The sequence below is a fragment of the Rhincodon typus genome, chromosome 37 (assembly GCF_021869965.1).
Source record: "Rhincodon typus isolate 14 chromosome 37, sRhiTyp1.1, whole genome shotgun sequence".
Taxonomy (NCBI): Eukaryota; Metazoa; Chordata; class Chondrichthyes; order Orectolobiformes; family Rhincodontidae; genus Rhincodon; species Rhincodon typus.
The window spans coordinates 8,438,853-8,466,843 of NC_063368.1; the positions used below are offsets into that span (position 1 = coordinate 8,438,853).

The 27,991-nt window shown below is 45.3% G+C and overlaps 1 protein-coding gene across 1 annotated transcript in view; it reads right to left on the minus strand.

Annotated features, from left to right (window-relative positions):
- Window positions 1-9,771: 9,771 nt before the first annotated feature.
- LOC109919556 (cytokine receptor common subunit beta-like) overlaps window positions 9,772-27,991 on the minus strand; it is a 37,434-nt gene continuing 19,214 nt past the window's right edge. Inside the window, exons 7-11 of the mRNA XM_020519580.2 lie at window positions 27,680-27,863; window positions 25,055-25,139; window positions 21,085-21,154; window positions 18,474-18,586; window positions 9,772-17,931 (exon numbers count right to left, since the gene is read on the minus strand). Coding sequence (XP_020375169.2) covers window positions 16,623-17,931; window positions 18,474-18,586; window positions 21,085-21,154; window positions 25,055-25,139; window positions 27,680-27,863 — 1,761 coding nt within the window. The 3' untranslated portion in view covers window positions 9,772-16,622. The remainder of the gene's footprint in view (window positions 17,932-18,473; window positions 18,587-21,084; window positions 21,155-25,054; window positions 25,140-27,679; window positions 27,864-27,991) is intronic.

Consider the following 27,991-nt stretch of genomic DNA (forward strand, 5'->3'; position numbering starts at 1 on the left):
TTTGAGGGGTTACAGACCAATGTCAGAATCTTTGACAGCTGAACTGTGAATTGCCGGTTTATTCCAGTTGCTCCCTTTGTAGTTGCCTCCTAACCCAAGAATGAAAGGGTTCTTCTGGGTTTTTAATGGGGCTCTTGTGGTGCAGTGGTAGTGTCCCTCTCTCTGAGCCAGGGGACTTGCATAAGGGTGGTAGAGGCAGAAACGCTCATAACATTTAAAAGAAGTATTTAGATGTACACTTGCTTTGCTAAGTGCTGGAAAATGGGATTAGAATAATGAAGTGATTGTTTTCAATCAATATGGATATACGGTCGTATCTGTGCAGTCAATCTTTATGCCACTATGACTGTGAGTCAAAGCATTATTTACTTCAATACTCTATTAATCACTTTGAATCATGTAACTTAAAGTGTCATTGAGTCATACAGCACGGAAACAGATCCTTCGGTCCAACTTATCTGCGCCAACTAGACATCTCAATCTGATCTAGTCCCATTTGGTCCATATCCTTCCTATTCCAGATGCCTTTTAAATGGTGTAATTGTACCAGCCTCCACCACTTCGTCTTGCGGCTCATTCCATACACTCACCAGCCTCTGCGTGCAATATACTCAGTGAATGCAACTTTACCAAAATCTACAATTGTAGGAGTGCTATCATGTTTCTTTTCAGCATTGAATTTCATTATATCATGATTGTTATTCGGTAAATATTTTCTTACTGTAAGATAATTAAACAGCAATTTCTCATCAGTTATTACTGCAGCATATTGCTCCAGAAAATGATCAAAATTCACGCCCAATCTCCATGGGATGTAAAGTCTCCTATTAAAGCATTTCTGTTGGTGCCACAAACCATTCCAATTATTGAGTCAATGCATTCTTCCACTTCATTACTGCTCTCAAAAGGTCTGTAAACAACTTTCATTATAGTTTTAGGTCCTCTCTTATTGCACAGTTCTAGGGCCATTGAGTCATAGATCTGTAAAGCATAGAAACAGACCCTTTGGTCCATGCCAACCAGATATCCTAAATTAATAGAGTTATAGGGGTGTGCAGCACAGAAACAGACCTTTTGGTTCAACTTGTCAGCCTCTCCCGAAAGCTCAAATCCTCCAAACCTGGCAACATCCTTGTAAATCTTTTCTGACCCCCTTTCAAGTTTCACAACACCCTTCCTATAGCAGGGAGACCAGGATTGAACGCAGTATTCTGAACGTTCTACCCAGAGTATCCACTGATTGTTTTCTGTGACCTACATCCATCTTAAGGTTTTTGAGTAGATTTGTAGCTCGGGTTTTGGATGTTGTGGTTGGTTGACTCACCGAGCTGGTTCGTTGCTTTTCTGCAGATGTTTCATTACCATGCTGGGTAACATCATCAGTGCAGCCTCAGATGAAGCGCCGTTGTGTTTTCCCACCTGTTATTTAAACTCTGGTGTCCGTTGAACTGGGTTACCTCACTTCCGGTTTTCCTTCGCAATGTGGTGTACATGGGGTCTAGCTCTGCGTGTTTATTGATGGCTTTCTTCGTGGAGTACCAGGCTTCTAGGAATTCCCGTGCTTGTCTCTGCTTTGCCTGTCGCAGGATCTTGGTGTTGACCCAATCGAATTGATGGTTCTCCTTATCCATGTGGATGGAGATGAGTGAGTATTGTTCGTTTCTTTTTGTAGCCAATTGATGTTCATGAACTCTTGTGGTTAGTTTTTAGTGTTTGTCACGGTCTCTACAGGGAATCTTGTATATGACATTGATCCTCTCCATAGTGGGTAGTGGATCTTTGGTTTGGGTGAGCAGTTGGCGTAGGGCTGATGTGGGTTTGTGTGCTACTCTGATGCCCAGTGGTCGTAGGAGTCCTGTGGTCAGTTCAGATGTGTTCCTGATGTAAGGTAGCGTGATGAGTGTGTCGGGGTGTGTAGTATCTTCCTGGTGTCGTTCATGTAATAGACATCTTCTGACCCAGTTTTTTGGGCATCCGTTGTCTTTGAATACCTGGAAGAGATAGTCTTCTTCTTTTTGGCATAGCTCTGTGCTTTTGTAGCGTGTTGTTGCCTGTTTATATACTGTTCTCATGCAACTTCATTTGTGTGTGTTAGGGTGGTTGCTGTCGAAATTCAGTACTTGGTCAGTGTGTGTAGCTTTCCTGTTACTTTAATTCCGCATTTGTCTTGCGCTCTACCATGACGTCCAGGAATGGGAGCTGTTTGTTCTTCTTCTCTTCTCTGGTGAACCCTACAACAACTGCTAACCCGAACCAAAGACCCACTATGGACAGGATCAATGTCATATACTAGATTCCCTGCAGAGACTGTAACAAACACTACATTGGACAAACAGGAAGGAAACTAACCACAAGGGTTCACGAACATCAATTGGCTACAAAAAGACACGACCAATTCTCACGTGTCTCCATCCACATGGATAAGAAGAACCACCAATTTGATTGGGACAACACCAAGATCCTGGGACAAACAAAGCAGAGACAAGCACGGGAATTCCTAGAAGCCTGGTACTCCACGAAGAAAACCATCAACAAACACATAGAGCTCGACCCCATATACACTCCACTGTGAAGGAAAACCGGAAGTGAGGTAATCCGGCTCAACGGACTCCAGAGTTTAAATAACAGGCGGGAAAACACAACGGCGCTTCATCAGAGGCTGCACTGATGATGTTACCCAGCATGGTAATGAAACATCTGCGGAACAACGAACCAGCTCGGCGAGCCAACCTACCACAACTATACCCATCCTTCCTAATGTTATAATAGTATCTTTAATCAAGAAGATGATCCCCTTCTCCTCTTCCAATTGTACTATCATTTTTATGGAACATGGACTTTTCTTTCTTTCTTTCATATTTATTAATGTGAACTGGCTGTGGTGGCGTCCTGTGTGCTGAGCTTATCCCACTGTGAATATTCAGGGATCTCCGATTTACACATATCTGACTTACAAACACTCATATTTATGACCGCAGTCCCATACAGGGTTGTATGGATATTTCCTGCAGCTGTATGGAACTTTACTTCGGCCACATTTGGCATGTTGTGTACAGTTCTGGTCACCACACTACCAGAAAGATATGGAGGCTTTGGAGAGGGGACAGAAAACGTTTGCCAGGATGTTGCCTGGTTTGGAGGGTATTCGCGATGAGGACAAACTTGGTTTGTTTTCACTTGAACGTTGAAGGATGCAGAGCGACCTGAAAGAAGTTTACAAAATTATGAGAACCGTGCATAGAATGGATAGTCAGAGTCTTTTTCCGAAGGTAGAAATGTCAATCACTAGGGGACTTAGGTTTAAGGTGAAAGGGGACTTGAGGGGCAAGTTTTTTTACACGGAGGGTGGTAAGTGCCTGGAACGCACTGCCAGAGGAGATGGTGGAGGCGAGTACAGTAACAATGTTTGAGAGGCATCTTGGCAGTTACATGATTAGGCAGGGAATAGAGGGATACCTTGTAACGGCAAAAGGATTTTAGTTTAGAAGGACGTCATGTGCTGGCACAGGTTTGGTGGGCCGAAGGGCCTGTTCCTGTGCCATACTGTTCTTTTCTTTGTATGAATGGCTGCTTTACATTGTCCTGCATTGTGTTCTGACTTGCGCACAAATCAACTTGTGGTCAGACTCCAGAATACACCCCATTCACAAGCTGGGGACTATGTGTAATATGGGATGAGAAAGGGCTCACTAAGTGACAAATTGCATTGTGGGTTTGCAAAGGCAAGTGTGGGAAATCTGTAAAGTTGTTCCAGACTCAGAACTGCTGAGAACAGCAAGAGTCTCCAAATAGATTTTAAACTGTGCTGGAACTGTGAGAGAAAAGTGACCCTTCTTCCGTCCAGCAATGGAGATAGATAAAAGGCTGTTAGTGATGACAGCACAGATAACTGCCTGGGTTTATTCCAGGGTTAGCCTTGAGATTGGGGCTCAGAAAGGAGAGTAACTTTGAACAAACAAAATAGCAATGTCATTAAAAACCAATTAATTTGGCCAAAAACATACCTATTATCTTAGATGGTACACAGCAAGGAACGGTGAAAAGAAAGCTTTTGAAAAGGATTCGTTGCAATAGTGGGTAAAATGGTTTAGTCAGTTATTCCATTTGCAGATCTCTCGATGGATTGACCCCCTGAGACAGACCATAGGTAGTGAGGCTACTATGCAGCTGGTGTCATTAAGGGTCTACACAACAGTTTAGATGTTTATCAAGAGTGTACAATGTCTAGTGGAACAGAATCCAAGTTATGTGCTTTTTTTTGGTTGTTTGATTTATTGTTGTCACATATACCCAAGTACAGTGCAAAGTTCTGTTTTGCGAGCAGTACAGGCAGATCACAGGGTGCTTAGACAGAGCGAGGCATACAGGCTGCAACTGCACAGGAGGTGTACAAAGCAAGATCAACATTAGATTTGAAATTGGAGAGGTACATTCTGTGGGGACCTTTAGACCAGGAGGAGGGTCTTATACATGGGAACTCCTGGTTTCACTTCTAAGTTTTAAAAACAACCAAACCTTCCAGTAAATAAAAACCGAAAGAACTGCGGATGCTGTAAATCAGGAACAAAAACAGAAGTTGCTGGAAAAGCTCAGCAGGTCTGGCAGCATCTGTGAAGGAAGAAAAGAGTTAATGTTTTGGGTCCGATGATCCTTCCTCGTGTTTTAAAACCTTCCAGTAAATCACCAACCAATACACCTGCACTAATGTGCAATTCTATCCATTCAAGAGGATATAGCAAGGCAGAAAGTTTGTGCCTAATTGGCACAGGGGCGATGGTTTCAACCTGAAAGGCTCTCCAGTTTTACCTTGAGCATTTTGCTGAGGACTGCAAGCTGAATGAGGTCTCTTCCCTTATCCAGGTATTTACCTCATTAGGGAGGTGTCATCCCCCAGCTTGGTTACATCGCAGCACTGCCTATCTGTTCTCACACTCTTTTATAGCTCGGGGTTTCTGGTAGTAAAGAATCATAGAATCCCCACAGTGTGGAAGCAGGCCATTCAGCCCATTGAGTCCACACTGACCCTCCAAAGAGCATCCCACCCGGACCCATCCCCCTCTACCCCTGTAAAGCTGCATTTCCCATGGCTAATCCACCTAGTCTGCACATCCCTGGAGACTGTGGGCAATTTAGCGTGGCTAAAGAAATACACTACATTGGTGTTTCCCACCCTCCTTCCTCCTCTGACCCAAAAGAAAGGGGCTCTGTGAGGAAGATGACTGGGAAGGTAAAGGTGCACAAGGGAGCAGCCATGAAGAGAGTGGGCCAGTGTTAGATTGGAAGTGCTGAGGCCTTTGCTCGAGAGGTTTTGGTGTGAGGAGGCTGAACAGGGGTACAGGTAAGAGTAGGTAAGGGCTCTTTAACTCTCTTTCTGTCTAGACTGAAGCAGAGGGATAGCAGTTAGGGCAGTGGCATGCTCCTCTTGCCCAAAAAAAAGGGCAGCATGGTGGCTCAGTGGTTAGCACTGCTGCCTCACAGCACAGGGACCTGTGTTTGATTCCAGCCTCGGGCGACTGTCTGTGTGGAGTTTGCACATTCTCCCCCTGTCTGCGTGTGTTTCCTCCGAGTGCTCCGGTTTCCTCCCACAGTCCAAAGATGTGCAGGTTAGGTGGATTGGCCATGGGAAATTGTCCCACAGTGTTGAGAGATGTGTAGATTAGGTGGGTTATAGGGGGATGGGTCTGGGTGGGATGCTCTGAGGGTCGGTATGGACTTTTTGGGCTGAAGGACCTGTTTCCACACTGTAGGGATTCTATGATTCTAAATTGAGAATACCCTGTGTACCTGTGGTGTTGGGGTTGAATGTGTTGAGAGATATCCAGATGTCTTTGGAAAAGCATGCACAGTGACTGTTAGAAGTAAGAGATAATCTGCCCAGTAAATGGGTGTTTGACCTTGCTCCATGTTTTCGGCCTGTATGGAACCCCAGAGGATGCTGGGAATGCATAGCCTGGGAGTGTAGCTCATAGAATCAAAGAATCCCAACAGCATGGAATGAGGCCATTCGACCCATTTGTGTCTGTACTGACCTCCCTGAAGAGCATTCCACCCTATCTCTGTAACTTGCACAAGGAGAGGCAATGGCCTAGTGATATTTTCATTGGACTGTTAATCCAGAGACCCAGATATGTTCTGGGGACCTGGGTTCAAATCCCACCACAGGCAGATGGTGGAAATTGAATTCATTAAACTATCTGGAATTAAGAATCTAATGATGACCATGAATCCATTGTTGATTGTCAGGAAAAACCCATCTGGTTCACTAATGTCCTTTAGGGAAGGAAACTGCCATCCTTACCTGGTCTGGCCTACATGTGACTCCAGACCCACAGCAATGTGGTTGACTCTGAACTGCCCTCTGGGCAATTAGGGATGGGCAATAAATGCTGCTTAGCCAGCAATGTCCTCATCCTGTGAATGAATAAAGGGGAAAAAAGAAAATCTACCATGACTAAGCATGCACTTCCATGGACACTACAGGGCAATTTAGCACGGCTAGTCCACCTAACCTGCACATCTTTGGACTAGTTGAGATGGGAAATCTTACAACCTTTAAAATATACGTGGATCAACTTGAAAGATCATAACGTTCAAGGCTATGGGCCAGGTGCTGGAAAATGGGATTAGTGGAGATCGGTGATGGTTCTTTTTCGATGGCATGGACTCAATGGGCCAAAGGGCCTTTGCTGTCCTGTATGACTGTATGGCTCTGTCAGTAGCAGGGAATTGGGCTGCCCTGTTACCTGGCAACACTACCACTGCCGTTGAAGACTCATGCCAGCTGTACACAACGGGTCCATACCAGGTCTTGCCAAAATGTGATGGAGCAGAGCTCCCAGATTTATGTAAATCTGGGAATTGACCATCTCACTGAGGGAGAGGAGGGGAAGGTATCCATGCAGGGCACAAATCACCAAGTGTTTTCAAAAGGTTAGAAGACATTGAGGTTCCCAGGGACTGAAGGGCTGCATGTGGATCTGTAAAACTGGCACGGATAGGTACGACGATTAAAAGGGAACTGTGTGTTCTGGGCTAGACATCGAGAGAAGATGGAGAACATGCTTCAGGTATTCAAGGGAATCAGTTACTTGGATCAAACCTGCGAGTTGCCCTGGAGACCGCCAGATATAATGACCATGGAGTGAGTACTGTGTAGATGTATCAGAATGATTAAATTGAGGAGAAATTAAGCAAACTAGGGCTGAATTTCCTGGAAGTTGAGAGGTTTAGGGATGAACTGACTAAAGTTTGCAAGATATCAAGAGCAAATAGATCGAGAGAATTTATTTTTTCCTGACGATTGGAGAGTCTAGAATACATAGAATCATGGAAACAGGCCATTCTGTCCATCGAGTCCGTACTGACCCTCCAAAGAGCAGCCCACACACATGCCCTATCCCATCCCTGTAACCCTGCATTTCCCATGGCTGACCCACCTAATCTCCACATCCCTGGACACTATGGGGCAATTCAGCGTGGCCAATCCACCCTAACCTACACATCTTTAGACATGGCGTAGCGTACATATATTAACTACATTTGGAAATGAAGTCAGGAAATGCTTATACACAAAGAGTGGAAAAGTGTGGGAACTCTGTTCCACAAATGGTAAGTTCACATGAGTTCAGCGATTCACTGAAAGTCTGTGAGTTGTATAGATGTTAACACTAGGTGGCACTAGGAGCACACAGAAAGAGACAGCTGGTCCCTGCTCAGTGATGGATGGGCACACAGTGATAGCCGGGCCCTATCTGCACAGTTAGTGCCCCCATAAATGGGCACTGGAGAAAGCCCAGTGCAATCTCCAATGTGGGTCACCCCTTTTCAACAGACATGGCTAGGGGGCAAATAGCTGGGGAGGTGGAGGAGGGGCAGATGTAGAAAGGGGGTACAGGGGTAGGGCATGGGGAAGGATATCAAGGTGCATCCTCTGCCAGTGGCCTCCAACCCCCAGCTCTGGCTGCATGCTGCTGGAGAGGGCTGCTCGGTAAGGTGGAGCTAAACCCTCCAAGCCCTTCACCCTCCTGACTTGGGAATATCTTGCCATTCCTTCACTGCCGCTGGGTCAAAATCCTGGAATTCCCTTCCTAAGGGCATTATGGGTCAACCCACAGCATGTGGCCTGCAGCAGTTCAATAAGGCAGCTCACCCCCACCTTCTCAGGGGACAATTAGGGATGAGCAATAAATGCTGGGCCCAGCCAATGATGCCCATGTCCCACAAGTGTATAAAGGACGTGAGTGTGGTGAAGGAATGGAGATTGAGGAGACTGACCCTAGAGACAACGCCATGGAGGGAATGATCCACCTCATAAGCCTCTTCCCTTCAGCCCCAGACTCCTCCTCATCTCCCAATACTCCATCCCCTCACCCCAACTTCCTTCTCCTCCACACCCCAAACCGCCTCCTCCCCCTCACCCTGACCCCCTCCTCCTCCTCACCCCAACCCACTCACCCAAAATCCCTCCTTCCCTCACCCTTAACTCCTCACCCAACCCCTTCCTCCCCTTTACCTCATGCCCCCAATGCAAACACCTCCTCTCCCTCACCCCAAACCCTTTCACCCCAAACCCTTCCTCCCCTCAACCCAACCCCCACCTGCACCTCCCCAGACCCCTGCCCAGCCCCCTCCTCAGTCTTGTCCTCACGCCCCCAATCCCTCCTCTCCCTCCCTAATCCCCTCCTCACCCCCATCCCAACTCCCTCCTTCTCACCTCAAACCCCAACCTTCCCTCCCCAAGCCCTCCTGCCCCTTCCCCACCCTAACACCCTTCCTCATCCCAAACCACTCCTTTCCCCAAAGCCCTCCTCAACCCTCTCCTCCCCCTCCCCAACTTGCCCCTCCCCTTTCCTAACCCATTCCTCACACTCACCCCAACTTCCTGCTTTCCCTCACCCCAACCTCCACGTCATCTTCACCACCGCCCTCAACCGCCCATCTTCCCCACACCTCTTGCGTCCTCCTCTCTTCATGAACATGTGTTATTCGAAAATACTAGTGTTCCTCTTTTCTAGTTTTTCCGATAAATGGACACACTAATTTTAACACTCCGTTTGATGCAGGGTCAGTATTATGTGTTTTATTGAACTTGGTCCCCGGAGAGAGAGTGATCTCTCTTTATGATTTCTCACTTGTGTTCCTCATATTCTGTTCTGATAGATGGAATCTCCACCTGCCTGGATGAGTGTGGCTCTAACAACACTTAAAAGTTTGCTATAGAGTCGTACAGCACAGAAACAGACTCTTTGGCCCAACTCGTCCATGCTGACCAGGTTTCCCAAACTGAACTAGTCCCATTTGTGCACATTTGGTCCACATCCCTCTAAACCTTTCCTGTCCATGTACCTGTTCAAGTATCACTCAGGTCAAAGCAGCCCACTTGATAGGCATCCCATCCACTGAATATCGCCAGCAGCTTCTGGGAGCCTGAGGCAGATGAGGAATGAACAAAATTCTAGTGTAAGCTAGGAACAAGTACGAGCTACAGAGCAGGGGAAAGCAAGGTTTCACTAGTGCATTTCTCCATCCGACCTCAGTCCTGTGGGATCTTATCATGACTGAGCTGTTTACGCTCTGTGCTCAGTGGGTGCTGTCAGATTATTGAGACACCTAACCCTGTACGCGGCACCTTAATCATCCCCCTTTCTCCCCCACTGTAGCTACATTGCGGACTATCTCCACAATGTTGGCCTTTCGACTCCATGCTCAACGCCAGAATCAGAAAATGTTCGTCGATGAATATCTTAACTGACACAAAAGGACCATCATTCATTTAGAATGCAAACCACCAGCATTTATTGGGCAGCAATGATTAATAATTAAAATTACACGAGTTCAGGCATGGTACAGGATGTTCAATGTGTGACAGTCTGCCCTTTGTCAACCCCTGGGTCACCAGAGTCTTGATTCCTTCAAGCTGGTCTCCAGTCTTGTGATGTTTTAGCTTAACTAAGAGAACCCCAAAACGCAACAAATTCTGCAGTTTTAAGATGTCACCTCTAACTTTGCAGCCTACATAAACTGCTGTGACAATATTGAGCTGAATGTTTGCTTTACTTCCTCACTCCGTCTACAACTGCCTTCAGCCTTCGTGTGGATTCTGACACTGATCTCATTCCTGCACCTGGTTATGACACTTATCTGCAATAATGACGGTTACCCATTGACTGTTAATGCCCCAAACATCCGCTACCAATTCCTAACTTCCCTGGCAACAGCCTCCTTTTAGCCAGCGTCCTTTTGGCAAGCTCCCAGAGCGGCACGGTGCCTCAGTGGTTAGCACTGCTGCCTCACAGCACCAGGGACCTGGGTTCGATTCCACTCTCAGGCAACTGTCTGTGTGGAGGCATGTTCTGCCCGTGTCTGTGCGGGTTTCCTCCGCGTGCTCCGGTTTCCTCCCACGGTCCAAAGATGTGCAGGTTAGGGTGGGTTGGCTGTGCTAAGTTGCCCCATAGTGTCCAGGGATGTGTATGCTACATGGGTTAGCCATGGGAAATGCAGGGTTACAGGGAATAAGGTTGGGACGTGTAGGAACTGAAGCCATGCTGTTGGCATCGCTCTGCAGGTAACTGAGCTAACTGACACCCTATACAAGGCCAAGCCAGAGCTCAGCTGGAATATTGTCAACAGCTTTGGTCTTCTTTTGCGGGAAAGGGAAAACAACAGGGAGTGTGATGGTAAATAAAAAGGTGAACAGCAGGTTAGCATGTGTGCAGGAGGGTTTAAGTTCAAGGCAGACTATGAAAGAAGCAAAAAGGAAGGATAACTCAGGAGATATTATCAGAGATGTTGGAAATCACGAGGGTAAGAAAGCTAGCATAAAGGCACTTTACCTGAATGCTCGTAGCATTCGTAACAAGGTTGATGAGTTAACGGCACAAATCATCGTGAATGAATATGATTTGGTAGCCATTACGGAGACATGGTTACAGGATGGTCACGACTGGGAGTTAAATATCCAAGGGTACCAGACTATTCGGAAGGACAGACAGGAAGGTAAGGGAGGTGGTGTAGCTCTGATATTCAAGGACGCCATCAGGACGGTGCTGAGAGATGATATAGGTTCTGTGGAGAATGAGGTTGAATCCATTTGGGTGGAAATTAGAAATTCTAAGAGGAAAAAGTCACTGATAGGCGTAGTCTATAGGCCACCAAATAATAACATCACATTGGGGCAGGCAATAAACAAAGAAATAACTAATGCCTGTAAAAACGGTACGACAATTATCATGGGGGATTTTAACCTACACATAGATTGGTCGAACCAGCTCGGTCAGGGTAGCCTTGAGGAGGAGTTCGTTGAGTGTATCCGTGATAGTTTTCTTGAACAGTATGTAATGGAACCAACGTGGGAGCAAGCTATCCTAGATCTGGTCCTGTGTAATGAGACAGGAATAATTAATGACCTCTTAGTTAGGGATCCTCTTGGAAGGAGTGATCACAGTATGGTTGAATTTAGAATACAGATGGAGAGTGTGAAGATAAAATCCAATACCAGGGTCCTGTGCTTGAACAAGGGGAACTACAATAGAATGAGGGAGGACTTGGCTAAAGTAAACTGGAAACAAAGATTTTATGGTGGGACAGCTGACGAGCAGTGGAGGACTTTCAAAGCAATCTTTCAAAGTGCTCAGCAAAAGTACATTCCAATGAAAAGGAATTACTTTAAGAAAAGGGGTAATCTGCCATGGGTGTCTAAAGAAATAAGGGAGGCTATCAAATTGAAAGAGAAGGCATACAAAGTGGCCAAAAACAGCATGAAACTAGAAGATTGGGAAAACTTTAAAGGTCAACAGAAAGCCACAAAAAGCTATAAGGAAAAGTAAGATAGAACATGAGAAAAAACTAGCACAGAATATAAAGACAGATAGGAAAAGTTTCTATAAATATATAAAACGAAAAAGAGTGGCTAAGGTAAACGTTGGCCCTTTAGAGCATGAGAAGGGGAATTTAGTTATGGGATATGATGAAATGACCGAGGCATTGAACAGGTATTTTGTATCGGTCTTCACAGTGGAGGACACTAATAACATGCCAGTAATTGACAAAGAGACGAAGGTAGGTGAGGATCTGGAAATAATCATAATTACGGAAGAGGTAGTGTTGGGCAAGCTAATGGAGCTAAGTATTGATAAGTCTCCTGGCCCTGATGGAATGCATCCCAGGGTACTAAAAGAGATGGCGGGAGAAATAGCAGGTGCACTGGCGGTAATTTTCCAAAATTCGCTGGACTCTGGGGCAGTCCCAGCAGATTGGAAAACAGCAAATGTGATGCCACTGTTTAAAAAGGGAAGTAGACAAAAGATGGGGAATTATAGACCGGTTAGCTTAACCTCTGTAGTGGGGAAGATGCTTGAGTCTATTATCAAGGAAGAAATAGCAAGGCATCTTGATAGAAATTGTCCCGTTGGGCAGATGCAGCATGGGTTCATGAAGGGCAGGTCATGCTTGACAAATCTTTTGGAATTCTATGAAGACGTTACGAGCGAGGTGGACAATGGGGACCCAGTGGATGTGGTGTACCTAGATTTCCAAAAGGCCTTCGACAAGGTGCCGCACAAGAGGCTACTGCATAAGATAAAGATGCATGGCATTAAGGGTAAAGTATTAGCATGGATAGAGGATTGGTTGACTAACAGGAAGCAAAGAGTGGGGATAAATGAGTGCTATTCTAGCTGGCAGTCAGTAACTAGTGGTGTGTCTCAGGGATCGGTGTTGGGACCTCAATTATTTACAATTTATATAGATGATTTGGAGTTGGGGACCACGTGTAGGGTGTCAAAGTTTGCAGATGACACTAAGATGAGTGGCAAAGCAAAGTGTGCAGAGGACTGTGAAACTTTGTAGAGGAACATAGATACATTGAGTGAGTGGGCAAAGGTCTGGCAGATGGAATACAATGTAAATAAATGTGAAGTCATACATTTTGGTAGGAGTAATAGTAAAAAGGGTTATTACTTGAATGGTAAAAAGTTGCAGCATGCTGCTATGCAGAGGGACCTGGGTGTCCTTGTGCATGAATCACAGAAGGTAGGTCTGCAGGTACAACAAGTAATTAGGAAGGCAAATGGAATTTTGTCCTTCATTGCTGAAGGGATTGAAATTAAAAGCAGAGAGGTTATGTTGCAGCTGTACAAGGTGCTGGTGAGGCCACACCTGGAGTACTGTGTGCAGTTTTGGTCTCCTTACTTGAGAAAGGATGCATTGGCACTGGAGGGGGTGCAAAGGAGGTTCACTAGGTTGATTCCGGAGTTGAGGGGGTTGGCTTATGAGGAGAGACTGAGTAGATTGGATTATATTCATTGGAATTCAGAAGATTGAGGGGGGATCTTATAGAAACATATAAAATTATGAAGGGAATAGATAAGATAGAAGTAGAGAGGATGTTTCCACTGGCAGGTGAAGCTAGGACAAGGGGGCATAGCCTCAAGATTAGAGGGAGCAGATTTAGGACTGAACTGAGAAGGAATTTCTTCACCCAGAGGGTTGTTAATCTATGGAATTCCTTGCCCAGTGAAGTAGTTGATGCTACTTCAGTAAATGTTTTTAAAAAAAAGGTAGATTTTTTTTGAACAATAAAGGAATTACGGGATATGGTGAGAACGTAGATAAGTGGATCTGAGTCCACGAAAGGATCAGTCATGATCTTACTGAATGGCGGAGCAGGCTCGAAGGGCCAGACGGCCTACTCCTGCTCCTAGTTCTTATGTTCTTATGTTCTTATCTAAGGAAGGATATACTGGCACTGAAAGGCAGTCCAAAGAAGGTTCACTCGGCTGGTACCAGGTATAGAGACATTTTCTCCTATGAGACGTTGAGTAAGTTGGGCCTGTTCTCATTAGAGTTTAGACCAATGTGAGGAGGCCTGAACGAAACATGTAAAATTCTTGGGGAGAGTTGGGGGTTTGACAAGGTGGATACAGAAAGGTTTATTTCCGAATGTGGGAGCGTCTAGGAATAGAGGGCATAATCTCACAGTGCGCTGTCACTCATTTAAGTGGGAGATGAGGAGAAATTTCTTCTCTCAGAGGATAATGAATCTATGGAATTCTTTACCACAGAGGGCTGTCGAGGTTGGGTTGATAAGTATATTCAAGGCTGAGAGAGAACATTTTTAATCACTAAATGATTCCAGGATTGTGGGTAAAAGGCAGGAAAGCGGATTTGAAGATTCTCACATCAGCCATGATCTCATACAACAAGATAACTTTAACTTACACCCTTTATTTACAATTCTTGACCAAATACCTAATGGCTTCTATGCAAGTCTACGCAAGATGGCTTACATATCCACCCTATATTTTCAGCTGATGCCCACAGGCCACTACTGTAGTATCACAGTATTTTTCTTCCTTTTGCGGCTAATGCCAGACTGACTGAAACCCAAATAAAAGAATTATTTAGACATCAACCTCAGTTCATGCCTATGTTTTTTATTACCCCTTAAAGCTGCATAAAACTATTCAACACTTCAGAAATCTTTAAATTAGCATCTCATTTAACCGTACCCAATAATACATACAAATCAAGGTTCCACCACTAAAGATATGTACAGTGCAAACTTTATTAATTACACAAATGAGTCAAAGAGGCAAAGTCTGACCAAAGTCATGAGATTCACATCCGATTAATAAATCTGCAACTAAGTGCTAGCCTTAGTAACAGCAACAATCAATAAATTGTCATAAAGACCCAACTGTTTCACTGATGTCCTTCAGGGACAGAAATCTGCCACCTTTAGCTGGTCTGGCCTACACATGACTCCAGACCCACAGCAGTGACATTGATTCTTTGATTCCATTGATGTTAAAGGCAGCGATGGCTATTGGGAGAACGTAGGAATATGTCATTGGGATAGAAAATCAGCCATGATCCTATGGAATAGTGCAGCACGCTTGAAGGGCCGAATGGCCTACTGCTGCTCTTAGATTTTATGTTTCTATGACTCCTGACTGCCCGTAGTTCAGGGGAAATCAGGAAATGGGCAACGAATCTTGCCAGTGGTGCCCCCTTCCCACGAAAGAATAAACACTTCCAACTCCCTTGCTTCCTCCCCTTTCAACCCTGCAAAATCTTTCCCCTTTATGTATTTATCCAGCTCCCTTTGGGAAAGTTACTGTTGGCAACATCTTGTCAGAAACTGTGTTCCCGAACATAGCAATTGGGACGCTGTCCTGTCCGATTAAGTCTCCTGCCACAAGAAACGCTTCCTCCTTAATTATCAATAGTGTAGTGTCCACCAAAAACTGGGACCTCATCACTTCAAACTGTTTCAAAATCCTTTGTGGAACCATTGTGTTGCCCTGTATCTTTGTTTTACTAAAAACTCTCACTTCAGAACAGAAGTCCTGAAATTGACAATCTCTCTCTGACACTGGAGCCGAAAAAAAACATACACTATTTAGACATCCCATCTTTTAGCCTCTCGGATAGATGGAAAAGGTCACTTGGCATTATTTTCAGGAAGAGTTTTCTGGAGGCTTGGCCAATATTCGGCCCTCAGCATTAAAAGCAGATTGGTCTAGGTGCTATCACACTGCTGCCTGAAGGAGTTTAATTGTGCAGAGATTCCTGCTGGGAATACTTACAATGACCATAGGCAGCTCTCTCATGAGAGAGAGAGAGAGAGAGAGAGAGATGGCTGGTAGCGAGTTTAACCTGAGGGTCGCCATTCTGCTGGCACACGGCAATCTGGAGATGGCATAGCCTTCGTGGTGACCTCAGCCTCTGCAGGAATTGATTGGCATCATTCCACCGTTGCCCAGCCAACCGACCTTACGTTACAATGACGGCCACATGTCAAAAAGGACTCTGCTGATTGTGAAATGCTCTGGGGCACTCCGATGTCATGAAAGTTGCTATATAAATAATTTCTTTTAGATTTTTTTGTAGGAGATTGCATCCTGTATAGATCCACCCACTTCTTTATTTCGGCTGATTTGTCACTTCCTTACTGCCTCCGTCAATTCAGCTTGGAAGGAAAAACTTTGCCAACCATTTCCTTTCCTCCATGGCCTCTCTTCTCACCACTGTCGAGGAACGGTGGGCATTGAAAATCAAAGATATGCCCTTGATTGGCAAACACTCCTCTCAGACACATGAAGGCTCGAGAGGCAATAACAATTTAACAACATAATCAGAATAAGTGCTCATCCACTGCTGAGCATGGGCATCAATTCTTTGTCTTCCAGTTGATAGTCAATGCAATTTTTGGTTCCAACTAAGTTGTTGAGAGGTGAAATTCAGGCAAGGTTCACATAAGCATGTAAAATGTAAACGTTTGGTTTTTAATCGCCAACAGAGTGTCAGAAATTATCACACGTGAGCTGGTCCAACAGTTGCCAATAGCCCGGCTAACAATGGGGGAGGTTAGTGTGGTGGTCAGGGCATTTCCTGATCAGAGCTGTCAGAAGAAGGAAGATGAAGAAATGTAGGATGCCTGACCATGTTTGATTAGATGGATGCTTTGCCGAGGTCAAATAGAGTCAGCATCAGAGAATGGTAGAATGAACCAGCACAGGAAGAGGCCATTCAGCTTGTGCTGGCTCGGTGAGACAACTAGCTCTGGTGGCTGGCTATCAACTACCAGAAATTGCTCCAGCTCCTCTTTTGCTGAGTAAATGCTACGCAATTGTTTCCTTAAGATGGTTTTTGAGGAAGCATGGAGGTATATTCTGAGGTTGACCCACCTTGTTACTTGTAATATAGGGAGAATGAAATGAAGGCATCACATTGGAACCCTCATACCAAACAGAAGCTTCTTTAGCTGGTTCAGTATCTGTCGCTGGGTGGCATTTGATGGATTCTTTTGGATTGGCAGGACGGGATCCTGGAATGAAGCAATAATCTCCAATTTGCTTCAGGATTAGTGGTTTGCCTCCTTGTTGGTAGAGGATTACATTGGGAGCATCACTTTGCATGTTATTAAGCAACAGTGTGTCCTCTTTGGATGGAGGTTTCTGGGAGTCTACTTGATGCTTTGGAGGGTAATTAAAGTCTACGCCATTATTAATGGCCGCTGTCCAAGTAAAGTCTACACCCTGCTGCTGGTCACTCGAAAGGCTTGTGTTTCCATCTGCGCTCAATGAGGCCTGCTCAGGAGGAATGTGCGTGGGTCCTGTGAGATCGCTGGGCGGAATACACACATAGTTAACATTGTCGGGCGGTTGCTGAGGTGTGACCGATGGAGTTTTCCGGGAGCCGTCAGTGTGGCTTTGCCGTCCCTGCGTGTTTTCGTCGCCCACCGTCGGAATAAAGCGCCATGTCTCTAACTCCCCATCGGGATCTGTTGGCGGTCGGGTGGTCGGTGGGTATGCCATCCCGTCCACCCATGGATCAGCCTGGCTTGAACCGGATTGGCCCGCGTCATTTTCACGGATGTAGCCGGAGTGTGCTTCTCTCGGAAACTTCGGGCTGGAGCTTGACACTGGGGGGCACAGGACATAACTGGAAATGGAGGGCTGTTGTCCCAACGCTAGTTGGCTCAAGGTAGCCTCTGTGGCATTGCCAGTGCCGACGTGATAACCAGCTGGATTCGGGACATCCGGGCTGGGTTGTGGAGTGTTGAGAACGTAAGCAGACGTTGGCAAAGGTGGTGTCGTTCCACCATTTGCCTGGTCCAAATGTGGGCTTTCCCCTGGAAGTTTCACATATCCAGGAGGCCCTGTTATGCATTCGAAACGTTTCTCACACCCATGATTTAGTTCTGAACAGAACTCAGACCCAGAAGATATAGCTTGGTAATTGAACAAATACGGGCCGTTGTAATCAGATAGGTCACTCGGAAACATCGGGAAGTTGGAGAAACCTTCCTGAGAAGATGGGTTCGCTCCAAAAGCAGGGTACAACTGCTCGTGAGCATCTTGGCTTCGAGTCAGCAGAGGGGATGAGCTGGCTTTCTCCTTTTCCATCTGGAGAGATGCGGCTTCCTCCCTGTTATCGGAACAAATTAAAAGGTCACAAGGCAAGGTCCTCTGCTGTTAATCCCCATTCATTTCTGAAACTTAAATACAGTCAGACTGCATACAAAGTGCTTCACCTCACACTTTTCTGCATTGAACCTCATATGACACCTACTCGCCCACTCCACCAACTTGTCAGTGTCCTTTCGGTGATCCCACAATGCCCTCCTCCATATTTACAAATCTTCCCAGTTTACTGTTATCTACAGACATTCAAACTGACCCCTGTACACCAAGCTGAGTGTGATAGATTGAGAAGAATAGCAGTGGAGATTGTGACAGTGAGGTGTCTTGGCACACCAAGATTCATTCCCGTCATCCTGCATGGAGGAGAGATCTACAGCAAATATCTGTCTACTTACGCTGATACCCTCACTGGCTCAATCAGAATGGTGTCTTAGTGGGGAGAAGACAGTGTGAGTGGTGTATCTCAATCTGCCTCTTGTACTAAGTCCCAGTGAATAAATGAACACAAAACGATAGCAGGACCCTGGATGAAAGAAGAGGACTTACTTAGAAATGACCTGAGGAGATATCTCCTCTGTCTCATCAGGCACCACTTGGCAGATGTTGCCTTCTTCCAGAGTAACAGTCCCCACGGGGACCAAATATCCAAGAATCCCTGTCTAGAAGGAGAAAGAAGCAGATCCAAATCAACACAGGGTGACTGTGGTGCATGGGCTTTCTCACTGTCCCAATAATCCAACAATGCAGGCTAACACTCTGGGGGAACACGGATGTAAATCTCACTCTGGTAGCTGGTCAAGTTTCAAGTCTGGAAGTTGAAAACTGTTCTCAATGGCCGTGAAGCTATCATCAATTGTCATTAAATATCCATCCAGTTTACTAATTCCCTTTGGGGAAAGAAATCAGCCATCCTTACCCGGTCTGGCCAACATCTGACTGCACACCCACAGCAATGTGGTTGGCTCTGATCTGCCCTCTGACATAGCCTTGTAAGCCAATGAGTTCAGAGCAATTTGAATAGATAACAAACACAACCCATCAGAGAATTCAAAGAAATGGATCCCCCACTGACTGAGCTTCCAATGTGCCCCAGGGTGTCTGCCAACATGACATGGTGCAGATGATAAATCACAGTGTTCCCATGCTTCCTGAGCAAGGTAGATCCTTCGAAACCCAGTGGTGTTTCTTGATTTGATGAGCAAGTCAGCTGATAGCATTTAGAACAATATAATTGGTCTTCATGGTGCTACTGTTGGGGAGATGGTGTAGTGTCAACGTCACTCAGTGAGCAAACTAGCAACCCTAGGATAATGTTCTGGGGGCATGGGTTCAAATTCACACTGTAGCAGGTACTAACATCTGAATTCAAGGAAAACCTCCATCTGGTTCCCTGATATCCCTTAGGGCGGGAAATCTGCCATCCATACCCGGTCCAGTCTACATAACAAGGTGGCTGACTCTTAACTGCCCCATGGACAATGAGGGATGTACAATAAACGTTGGTCTGGCCTGGCTAGAGACACTGACATCCCATGAACGCATAAAAAAAAAAGTGTGGGATAGGGAATATTATCAATTGATTTTGATTCATTTGTTCATGGATTGTGGATATCACTGACAAGGCCAACTCGTATTGCCTCCCTTGAGAAGGTGCGGGAGACCTGCTTTCTTGAAGCCATCACATGGAGGTCCTGACACCCATTCTGCTGAGTAGTTACCAACCAACTCCATTGCCACGGACCTCAAGATCAATGGAAGGCAAACTTCATAAGGATGGCAAATTTCCTTCTGTAAAGGATACTTGTGAAACAAATGAATCTCCATGACAATCTGGTAGCTTCACTGTCACTATTAGGGGGTCCAGACTGTTTTAGATTTCTTAACCAAAAGAAATTCCCCATCTGCCACAGGGAGATTGAACTGTTGCCACTGATTCTAACTCCAGGCCTTTAAATTGAGAAGCTTCCATATAATCATTAGGATACGGGATCTAAGCATCGACTGCACAAAACTGGATGATGTACCAGATGAATGATCAGGATGTGCCAGCTTTTAAATGACTGAAACAGGTCAGGATCGACTGGGAGGTACAGACTGTGACTGTCCGTGAGCACAATTTGTGTCTTCACATCATAAATGGCTGAATGGTATTAACACCAGACTACGTCCAGACTGGGAACCCAGGTTTGAATCCCACCTAGGCAGATGATGGAATTAGAATTCAATAAAAAAAAATCTGGAATTAAGAATCTACTGATGACCACAAAACTATTGACGATTGTTGGAAAAGCCATCTGGCTCGCTAATGCCCTTTAAGGAGAGAAATTTGTCACCCTCACCTGGTCTGGCCTACATGGGACTCCAGATCAACATCAATATAGTCGAGAGATAGTAAGAACTGCCGATGCTGGAGTCAGAGATAACACAGTGTGGAGCTGGAGAAACACCGCAGGCCAGGCAGCATCAGAGGAGCAGGAAAGCTGATGTTTCAGGTGGGACCTTTCTTCAGAAATCTGAAGAAGGGTCCTGACTCGAAATGTTGACCCTTCTGCTCCTCTGATGCTGCCTGGCCTGCTGTGTTCCTCCAGCTCCACACTCTGTTATCAATATAGTTGACTCTTAATTGTCCCCTTAAAGGGCTTAGCAAGCCACTCAGTTCGAGGGCAGCTAGGGATGGTCAATAAATGCTGGCCACCCAGCAACACCCATGTCCCATGAGTCAATATTAAAGATAAACAGTAGAGGACGCACCATAACAATGAAACATTATCTGTCTGTCAGCATTTGCAGAGAGGGAAACAAGTAACATTTCCACTCCAACACTATTCTCCTTCAGACATGTCCAGAACATCTCCAGTTTGGAAGGAGACCACTAGACTTAGAGTCATTGAGACATAGAGATGTATAGACGGAGACAGACCCTTCAGTCCAACTCGTCCATGCCGACCAGATATCGCTAAATTGGTGACTTGAAACATTAACTCTGTCTCCAGCTGTAGCTGCATCTGCTGAGTTTCTCCAACACTTCCTGTGTTCTGAATGGCCCACATAGGAGCTGAAGTGGGCCATTCAGCCCCTTCAGCCTGCTTTCTCATTCTAGCTCATGGATAGATCTCCAGCATCCGCAGTATTTTGTTTTCGGGTGAAGCGCTGTTACCTGGTTCTGTTTCAGGAAAAGCTTGCTCTTTGCTGGGTCAGGGATACTGTCCAACCAGGACTTCTTTTTTCTTTAACATGTTGAACAAACAAACATACAATCATCATTACTGAATTAAAAAGAGTGGAGGTATGAGAGTTTTAGTCATACAGATAACTGCATTGAATAACGTTCAGGCCACGCGACACAATGTCTCTACATCAGTAGTTACACCTCACACAAGTCTCTCAATAGCCCACATTACCTCAAGCAGCCCATATTACCTCACTCCTACCCATCTATTTCTTTTTCCTTTCTCAGTTTTCCCATCTACGTGTAGATGTTCTTCACATTTACTGTTCCATGAGGTAATGTGTTGCACGTTAAGATGTAGGAACACAGGAACTTATAAGGAGAGGCTGTATAGGCTGGGACTTTTTTCATTGGAATATAGGAGGTTGAGAGTTTATAAAATCTTCCAGGGGGTATAGTTAAGTTGAATGGCAGGTGTCTTTTTCCTAGGGTGGGGGATTTCAATAATAGGGAGCATATCTTTATGCTGAGAGGATAAAGAATTAGAAAAAAACATGGTGGCAATTTTTATTTACACAGAGGGTGGTTCATGTGTGGAATGAACTTCCAGAGGAAGTGGTGGGTGTGGGTACAGTTACAATGTTTAAAAGACATTTGGATAAGTACATGAATAAGAAATGTTTGGAGGGATATGGGCCAAGCGCAGGCAGGTGGGACTAGTTTAGTTTGGGATTACGTTCGGCGCGGACTGGTTTGGCCAAAGGGTCTGTTTCTGAGCTGTACGACTCTATGACTCTGTAAGTGGAGTTGGCCATTCAGCCTTTCAGCCTGCTTTGCCATTCAAGAACATGACTGTTCATCCACCTCCCCATCAGTTTCCCACACTATTCTGTATCCCTGGATACTGTAGGTGAGTAGATGTTTATCAACGTCTACATCCCTGCGCACTCCAAGTAACCTTTTGTCTCCTAGGTCATAAAGAATCTCTGCCTTAAAAATATTTAAACATTTTGCATTGACTACCTTTTGAGGCGGGGAACGCCAAAGGCTCTTAACCCTCTGACAGAATCAATGCTGTTCACCTCTACTGTTCCTCTACTAAGGTTCCACCTTAGTCACATAGGAACATAACAGCTGGAGTGGGCCACTCAGCCCCTTCAGCCTGCTTTCCCATCCTAGATCATGGCTGATCCTTTACCAAGTTGTCATTTCACAGATCTCCATAACCTTGGACATTATTTGTAACTGAGGGTCAATTGATGTTTGTTTGAATATTCTTTTTTATTCATTTGTGAGACATGGGCATTGCTGGCTGGGCCAGTATTTATTGCCTGTCCCTGGTTGCCCCCTTGACAAGGTGACAGTGAGCTGTCTTCTTGAACCGCTGAAGTCCATGTGCTGTGGGTTGACCCACAACGTCCCTTAGGGAAGGAATTCCAGGATTTTGACCCAGTGAAACTGAAGGAACAGTGATATATTTCCAAGTCAGAATGGTGAGTAGCTTGGAGGGGAACTTGCAAGGGGTGGTGTTCCCATGTATCCGTTGCCCTAGTCGTTCGAGATGGAAGTGGTTGTGGGTTTGGAAGGTGCTGTTTGAGGATCTTTGGTGAATTTCTGCAGTGCATCTTGTAGACGGTACACACTGCTGCTACTGAGCGTCGGTGGTGGAGGGAGTGAGTGCTTGTGGATGTGGTGCTAATCAAGCGGGCTGCTTTGTCCTGGATGGTGTCAAGCTTCTTGAGTGTTGTTGGGGCTGCACTCATCCAGGCCAATGGGGAGTATTCCATCACACTCCTGACTTGTGCCTTGTTGAAAGTGGACAGGCTTTGGGGAGTCAGGAGGTAAGTTACTCACCGCAGTGTTCCTAACCTCTTCCTTGCTCTGTATTTATATGGCGTGTCCAGTGAGTTTCTGGCAATCCCCTGGGTGTTGATTGTCTGGGAATTCAGCGATGGTCACACAATTGAAGGGGAGGCGGTTAGACTGTCTCTTATTGGAGATGGTCATTGCCTGGCATTTGTGTGGCCATAAATGTTACTTGCTACTTATCAGTCCTCATAGTCAATAACTCAGCAAGAATTCCAAGTAGTCACCACCGTCTAAGAAGTTCCCCTTCATCTCAGATCAAAATGGCTCACCTTTTATTTCAAGGCTGTGACCCCTGGTTCAAGACCCACACTGGGAGGGCAAACATCCTTTCCTGCCGACAAAATTCTTGAAGGGATAGACAGGATGTAAGTTCCTATGAGATTGCCTTGTATTCATCTAAACTCCAGGGAGTACAGGACTATTGCCTACCCTCTCCCTCCTCAAAGGACAGCCTCACCAGCATGGGCATCAGTCTGGTGAGCATCCTCTCTCACCCTCTGGTGAAAGGGCTTTTCCCTGAATTCCTTATTGGAGCTGTGAGTGATCATCTCATGCTCAGATTTGAGTGACCACAGAAAGTGAGCAGCAGGGACTCAGAAAACGCTTCTACCACCAGACATGCTTGTTTCATCAGCTCAGGAGTTCCCTGGTTAAGAAGTTGGTTTCCTGACAGTTTGTAAATTGATTCTAACCGAGTGCTCACAAGTATGGAGCAGAAGATACACAAGCTGGAGTCTAAGTGAAGACTTTGGATGGTTTATTTATAAAAATAAGGATATGTTTAAAAAAAAATGTGATTTCCTGTTGTTGTGAAGCCTGGAAGTGGGGAGAGGGGTATAGTTTTCGAAGAAAGGTGAGCCATTTAGGATGGAGCTGAGGGAACTTACTCATAGATTCCATACAGTGTGGAAACCAGGCCCTTCGGCCCAACAAGTCCACACCGACCCACAAAGCATCCCATCCAGACCCATCCCCCTATAACCCACATCATCTGCACGTCCCTGAACACAATGGATAATTTAGCATGGCCAATCCACCCAACCTGCACATCTTTGGACTGTGGGAGGAAACCGGAGCAAACTTGACACAGACAGTTGCCGGAAGTTGGAATCAAATCTGGGTCCCTAGTGCTGTGAGGCAGCAGTGCTAACCACTGAGCCACCGTGCCACTTCACTTAGAGGGTGGTGACCATGTTGGAGGTTGAGTCATTGATTGAATTCAGGACAGACCTCTAACGATTCCCAGTTACTGGTGATATCAAGGCGTATGGAGGTGGTGTGTGAATATGGTAGTGAGGTAGATGATCTCGGATGGAAGGGGCTGAATGGCCTACTTCTGCTCCAATGCTCCTATGTCTCTGAGGTGGAACCCGCTACCTCAAGGAACAGTGGAAGTGAATAGCATTGATGCATTGAAGGGAAAATAAGGCTGAGAAGAGAGAGGGAAGGAGGGAATAAAGAGATCAGAATGAGAAGGGGGCAGAGGAAAGTGGAGGGCTTGAAATCCTGATGACTCATCTTCCAATTGTCTCCATTTAAAAGCTTTCATTATCAATGCTACCACCTTGTAGAATCCCCTCAGTGTGGATGCAGGCCATTCAGTCCATCAAGTCCACACCGACCCTCCAAAGAGCATCCCATTCAACCCACCTCATCCCTGCAACCCTGCATTTTCCAATGGTTAACCCACCTAGCCTGCACATCCCTGGACACTAGGGGGCAATTTAGCATGGCCAATCCACCTAACCTGCACATCTTTGGACTGTGGGAGGAAACCAGAGCGCCCATAGGAAACCCACGCAGACACAGGGAGAATTTGCAAACTCCACACAGACAGTTGCCTGAGGGTGGAATGGAACCTGGGTCCCTGGTGCTGCGAGACAGCGGTGTTAACCACTGAGCCGCCGTGCTGCACCTCAATAGATACTTACAAAAATGTTCATGGAATATCAAGATTAGTCCATGATGATCACAGAACAAAAGCATGGGTTTCATTGGTAAAATCCCACAGATCTATTGGCTATCAGCCAGCAATCTAACTGAATAGATTCAGATAGTTAATAAAAAACAAAGGAACAAGATATTTTACCTTTGTATCAGGCAGAAGAAGGGGCGAATAAAAAGGATTAAAACCATCAGAATTATAACTGCCGCGATGATGACTATCTTGTTATCTAAATGAAAAATAAACAAAAGAAAAGGCATTGGAAGAAATGTTAATTAGATTGTCATTTTAATGATTCGTAAGAGTGTTACACTATGATGTGATCGTCACTGTGCTGACTGTGGCCCATTGATTGTATGATCAGTGTTACTGCACTGTGTTTTAAGCCCCATAGTCGACATGATAATGATCAATTTGAATTGAATTAGCTTTATTGTCACATGTACTCATGTGAGTACAGTGAAAAGTTGACAAGTCACCACTTACAGCACCATCTTAGGTACGTAGGTACCGAGGTACAGATTCTTGAGGACAAATGCTTAGGGAAAATAAATAGAAAAAATTAAGTATTAAAAATTCCAGCATTACACAATTTCAAAAGTACAAATCACAGTAATAAATTAGAAACATAAAGAAATAAAAAGTACAGATTAACTGTGCTTCCACCATACTATAACAAAGTTTATAGCTCTAAGTGGGAAGCTCCTGTTCATTGGAAATGGTATTGTGGTGTTTTTGCATGAGAGATGGTTTAACTTCTGGCAATTTAGTTTTGCCATCTGTTTAGAGTCTACTACTTGGTATCTAAATGATACCAGAGTACTGTTCACTGCTTGTTCATACCTTGTTCACTGACATCTGTTGGTTCCAAGTCCACCAACTTTTCCAACTGAAAACTTGCATCCCTCCCAAGTCTCACCCCTCTTTATCTCTGTAACTTCTTCAAACTCTGCAAGCTTCTGAGATCTCTGTGTTACTCAAATCTGTGATGTGGAGGTGCCGGTGTTGGACAAAGTCAGAAATCACACAACACCAGGTTATAGTCCAACAGGTTTATTTGAAATCACAAGCTTTTGGAGCGCTGCTTCTTGGTCTAGTTAATGTAGACTTCACCTGACGAAGGAGAAGCGCTCCGAAAGCTTGTGATTTCAAATAAACCTGTTGGACTATAACCTGGTATCGTGTGGCTTCTGACTTACTCCAATCTGGCTTTGAAATTTATTAAGTTTTACTTTGATGTGAAGAACATTTATCTATATGCCTTTGTTACCTCAAGACTTGACTCTTGCAATGCACCATTGTCTGCTCAGCCATATTAAGCTTGAGGTTGTCCAAAATGTTGCTGCCTGTGTCTTAACTTGCACCAAACTCCACTCCCTAACATAGTTGTGCTCACTGGTCATATAATGCCTTGATTTTAAATTTTCATTCTCATTTTCAAATCCCTCCATGAACTCGTACCTCCCTATATCTGTGATCTTCCCTAGCCCTGCAAGATCTTTGTGTTCCTCTAATTCTGCCTGTTGTCCCTCACTAAGTTTGATTGTTCCACCATCTATGGTTGTGCCTGGGTCCAAAGCTCTGGAATTCCCTCCTGCCACCTCTTGGCCTCACTTTCCTCCTTAAAATTTGCCCTCCTTCAAAACCACCTCTTTGTACAATCTTTTGATCACCTGACTATTGTCCCTTTCTGTAGCTCAGTGCCATATTTTACTTTATATTGATTCTGTGATGTGCTTTTTTCAAAAATTCACACACCAGTTGTGGGCGTCTCTGGCTGGGCCCAGCATTTATTGCCTGTCCCTAGTTGCCCTCGAGGAGGTGGTAGTGAGCTGCCTTCTTGAACCGCTGCAGCCCACAAGGGGTAGGGGCACCCAGTGTTGTTAGGGACAGAGTGTGAGTTTGACCAAGCGACAGCGAGGGAATGGTATTGCGTCTCTGGGCTAGTAATCCAGAACCACAGACGAATGCTCTGGAGGCGTGGTTTCAAATCCTACCCAGGCCAAAGGTGACATTTGAATTCAACAAAACTCTGGAAAAAGAAGCTGTCTGATGGTTGCTATGTCAATTGGGTTGCCAATTAGGGAAGACATGTGACTCCGAACCCACAGCAATGTGATTAGATCTTAACTACCCTCTGGGCAATTAGGGATGGACAATAAATGCTGGTCTATCCAGTGATGCCCTCATCCCATAAGCAAAATTTTTTCAAAGTCAGGATAGTGAATAACTTGAAGGGGAAACGTACCAGTGTGTGGCTTTGCTATACATCCTTTGCTGATGGTGAAGGAAGAATCATAGGATCCCTACAGTGTGAAAGCAGGCCATTCAGCCCATCGAATCCACACTGACCCTCCGAAGAGCATCCCAACTTGACCCACACCCTTACCTTATCCCTGTAACCCATTGCTAACCCACCTAACCTGCACATCCCCGAACACTACACGCAATTTGACGTGGCTAATCCACCCTAACCTGCACATCTTTGGACTGTGGGAGGAAACTGGAACACCCGGAGGAAACCTATACAGACGCGGGGAGAATGTGCAAGCTCCACATAGACAGTTGCCCGAGGGTGGAATCTAACTCGGTCCCTGGTGCTAGGAGGCAGCAGTGCTAAAATCACTGAGCCATTATGCTGACCTTGCCTTTCAAGTGGGTAAAGGGCGTGGGTTTGGAAGCTACTACCGATGGCTGTTGTTGTTGTTGTTGGCACAATCAGTGCAAGGAGAAACTCTACGAGAATACAGTTGCATTTTGACCACATACCAGGCTCCGTGTGAAATGAAACTTCTTCGCTCCAGTCGCTCCATGGTCCACAGTAAGAATGGGGACCTTGTCGACATTTCACCTTTGCTCTCACTCTGACAACATAGTGACTGGATGCCTCCAGTGAATTCTTTTGGATTTGGAAGGATTTGGTGTCTTGAGGAATTTTCAGCACTTTGAAATTCTGGCAGAAGAGAATGATGTGTTATTCCATGTTGCAATTTTCTCCAGTTTGGAAGCACTGTTTGAATTTATCACCAACGTATTAAATGGAGGAATAACGGCACTGTTTATGTTTAAGATAACACAGTC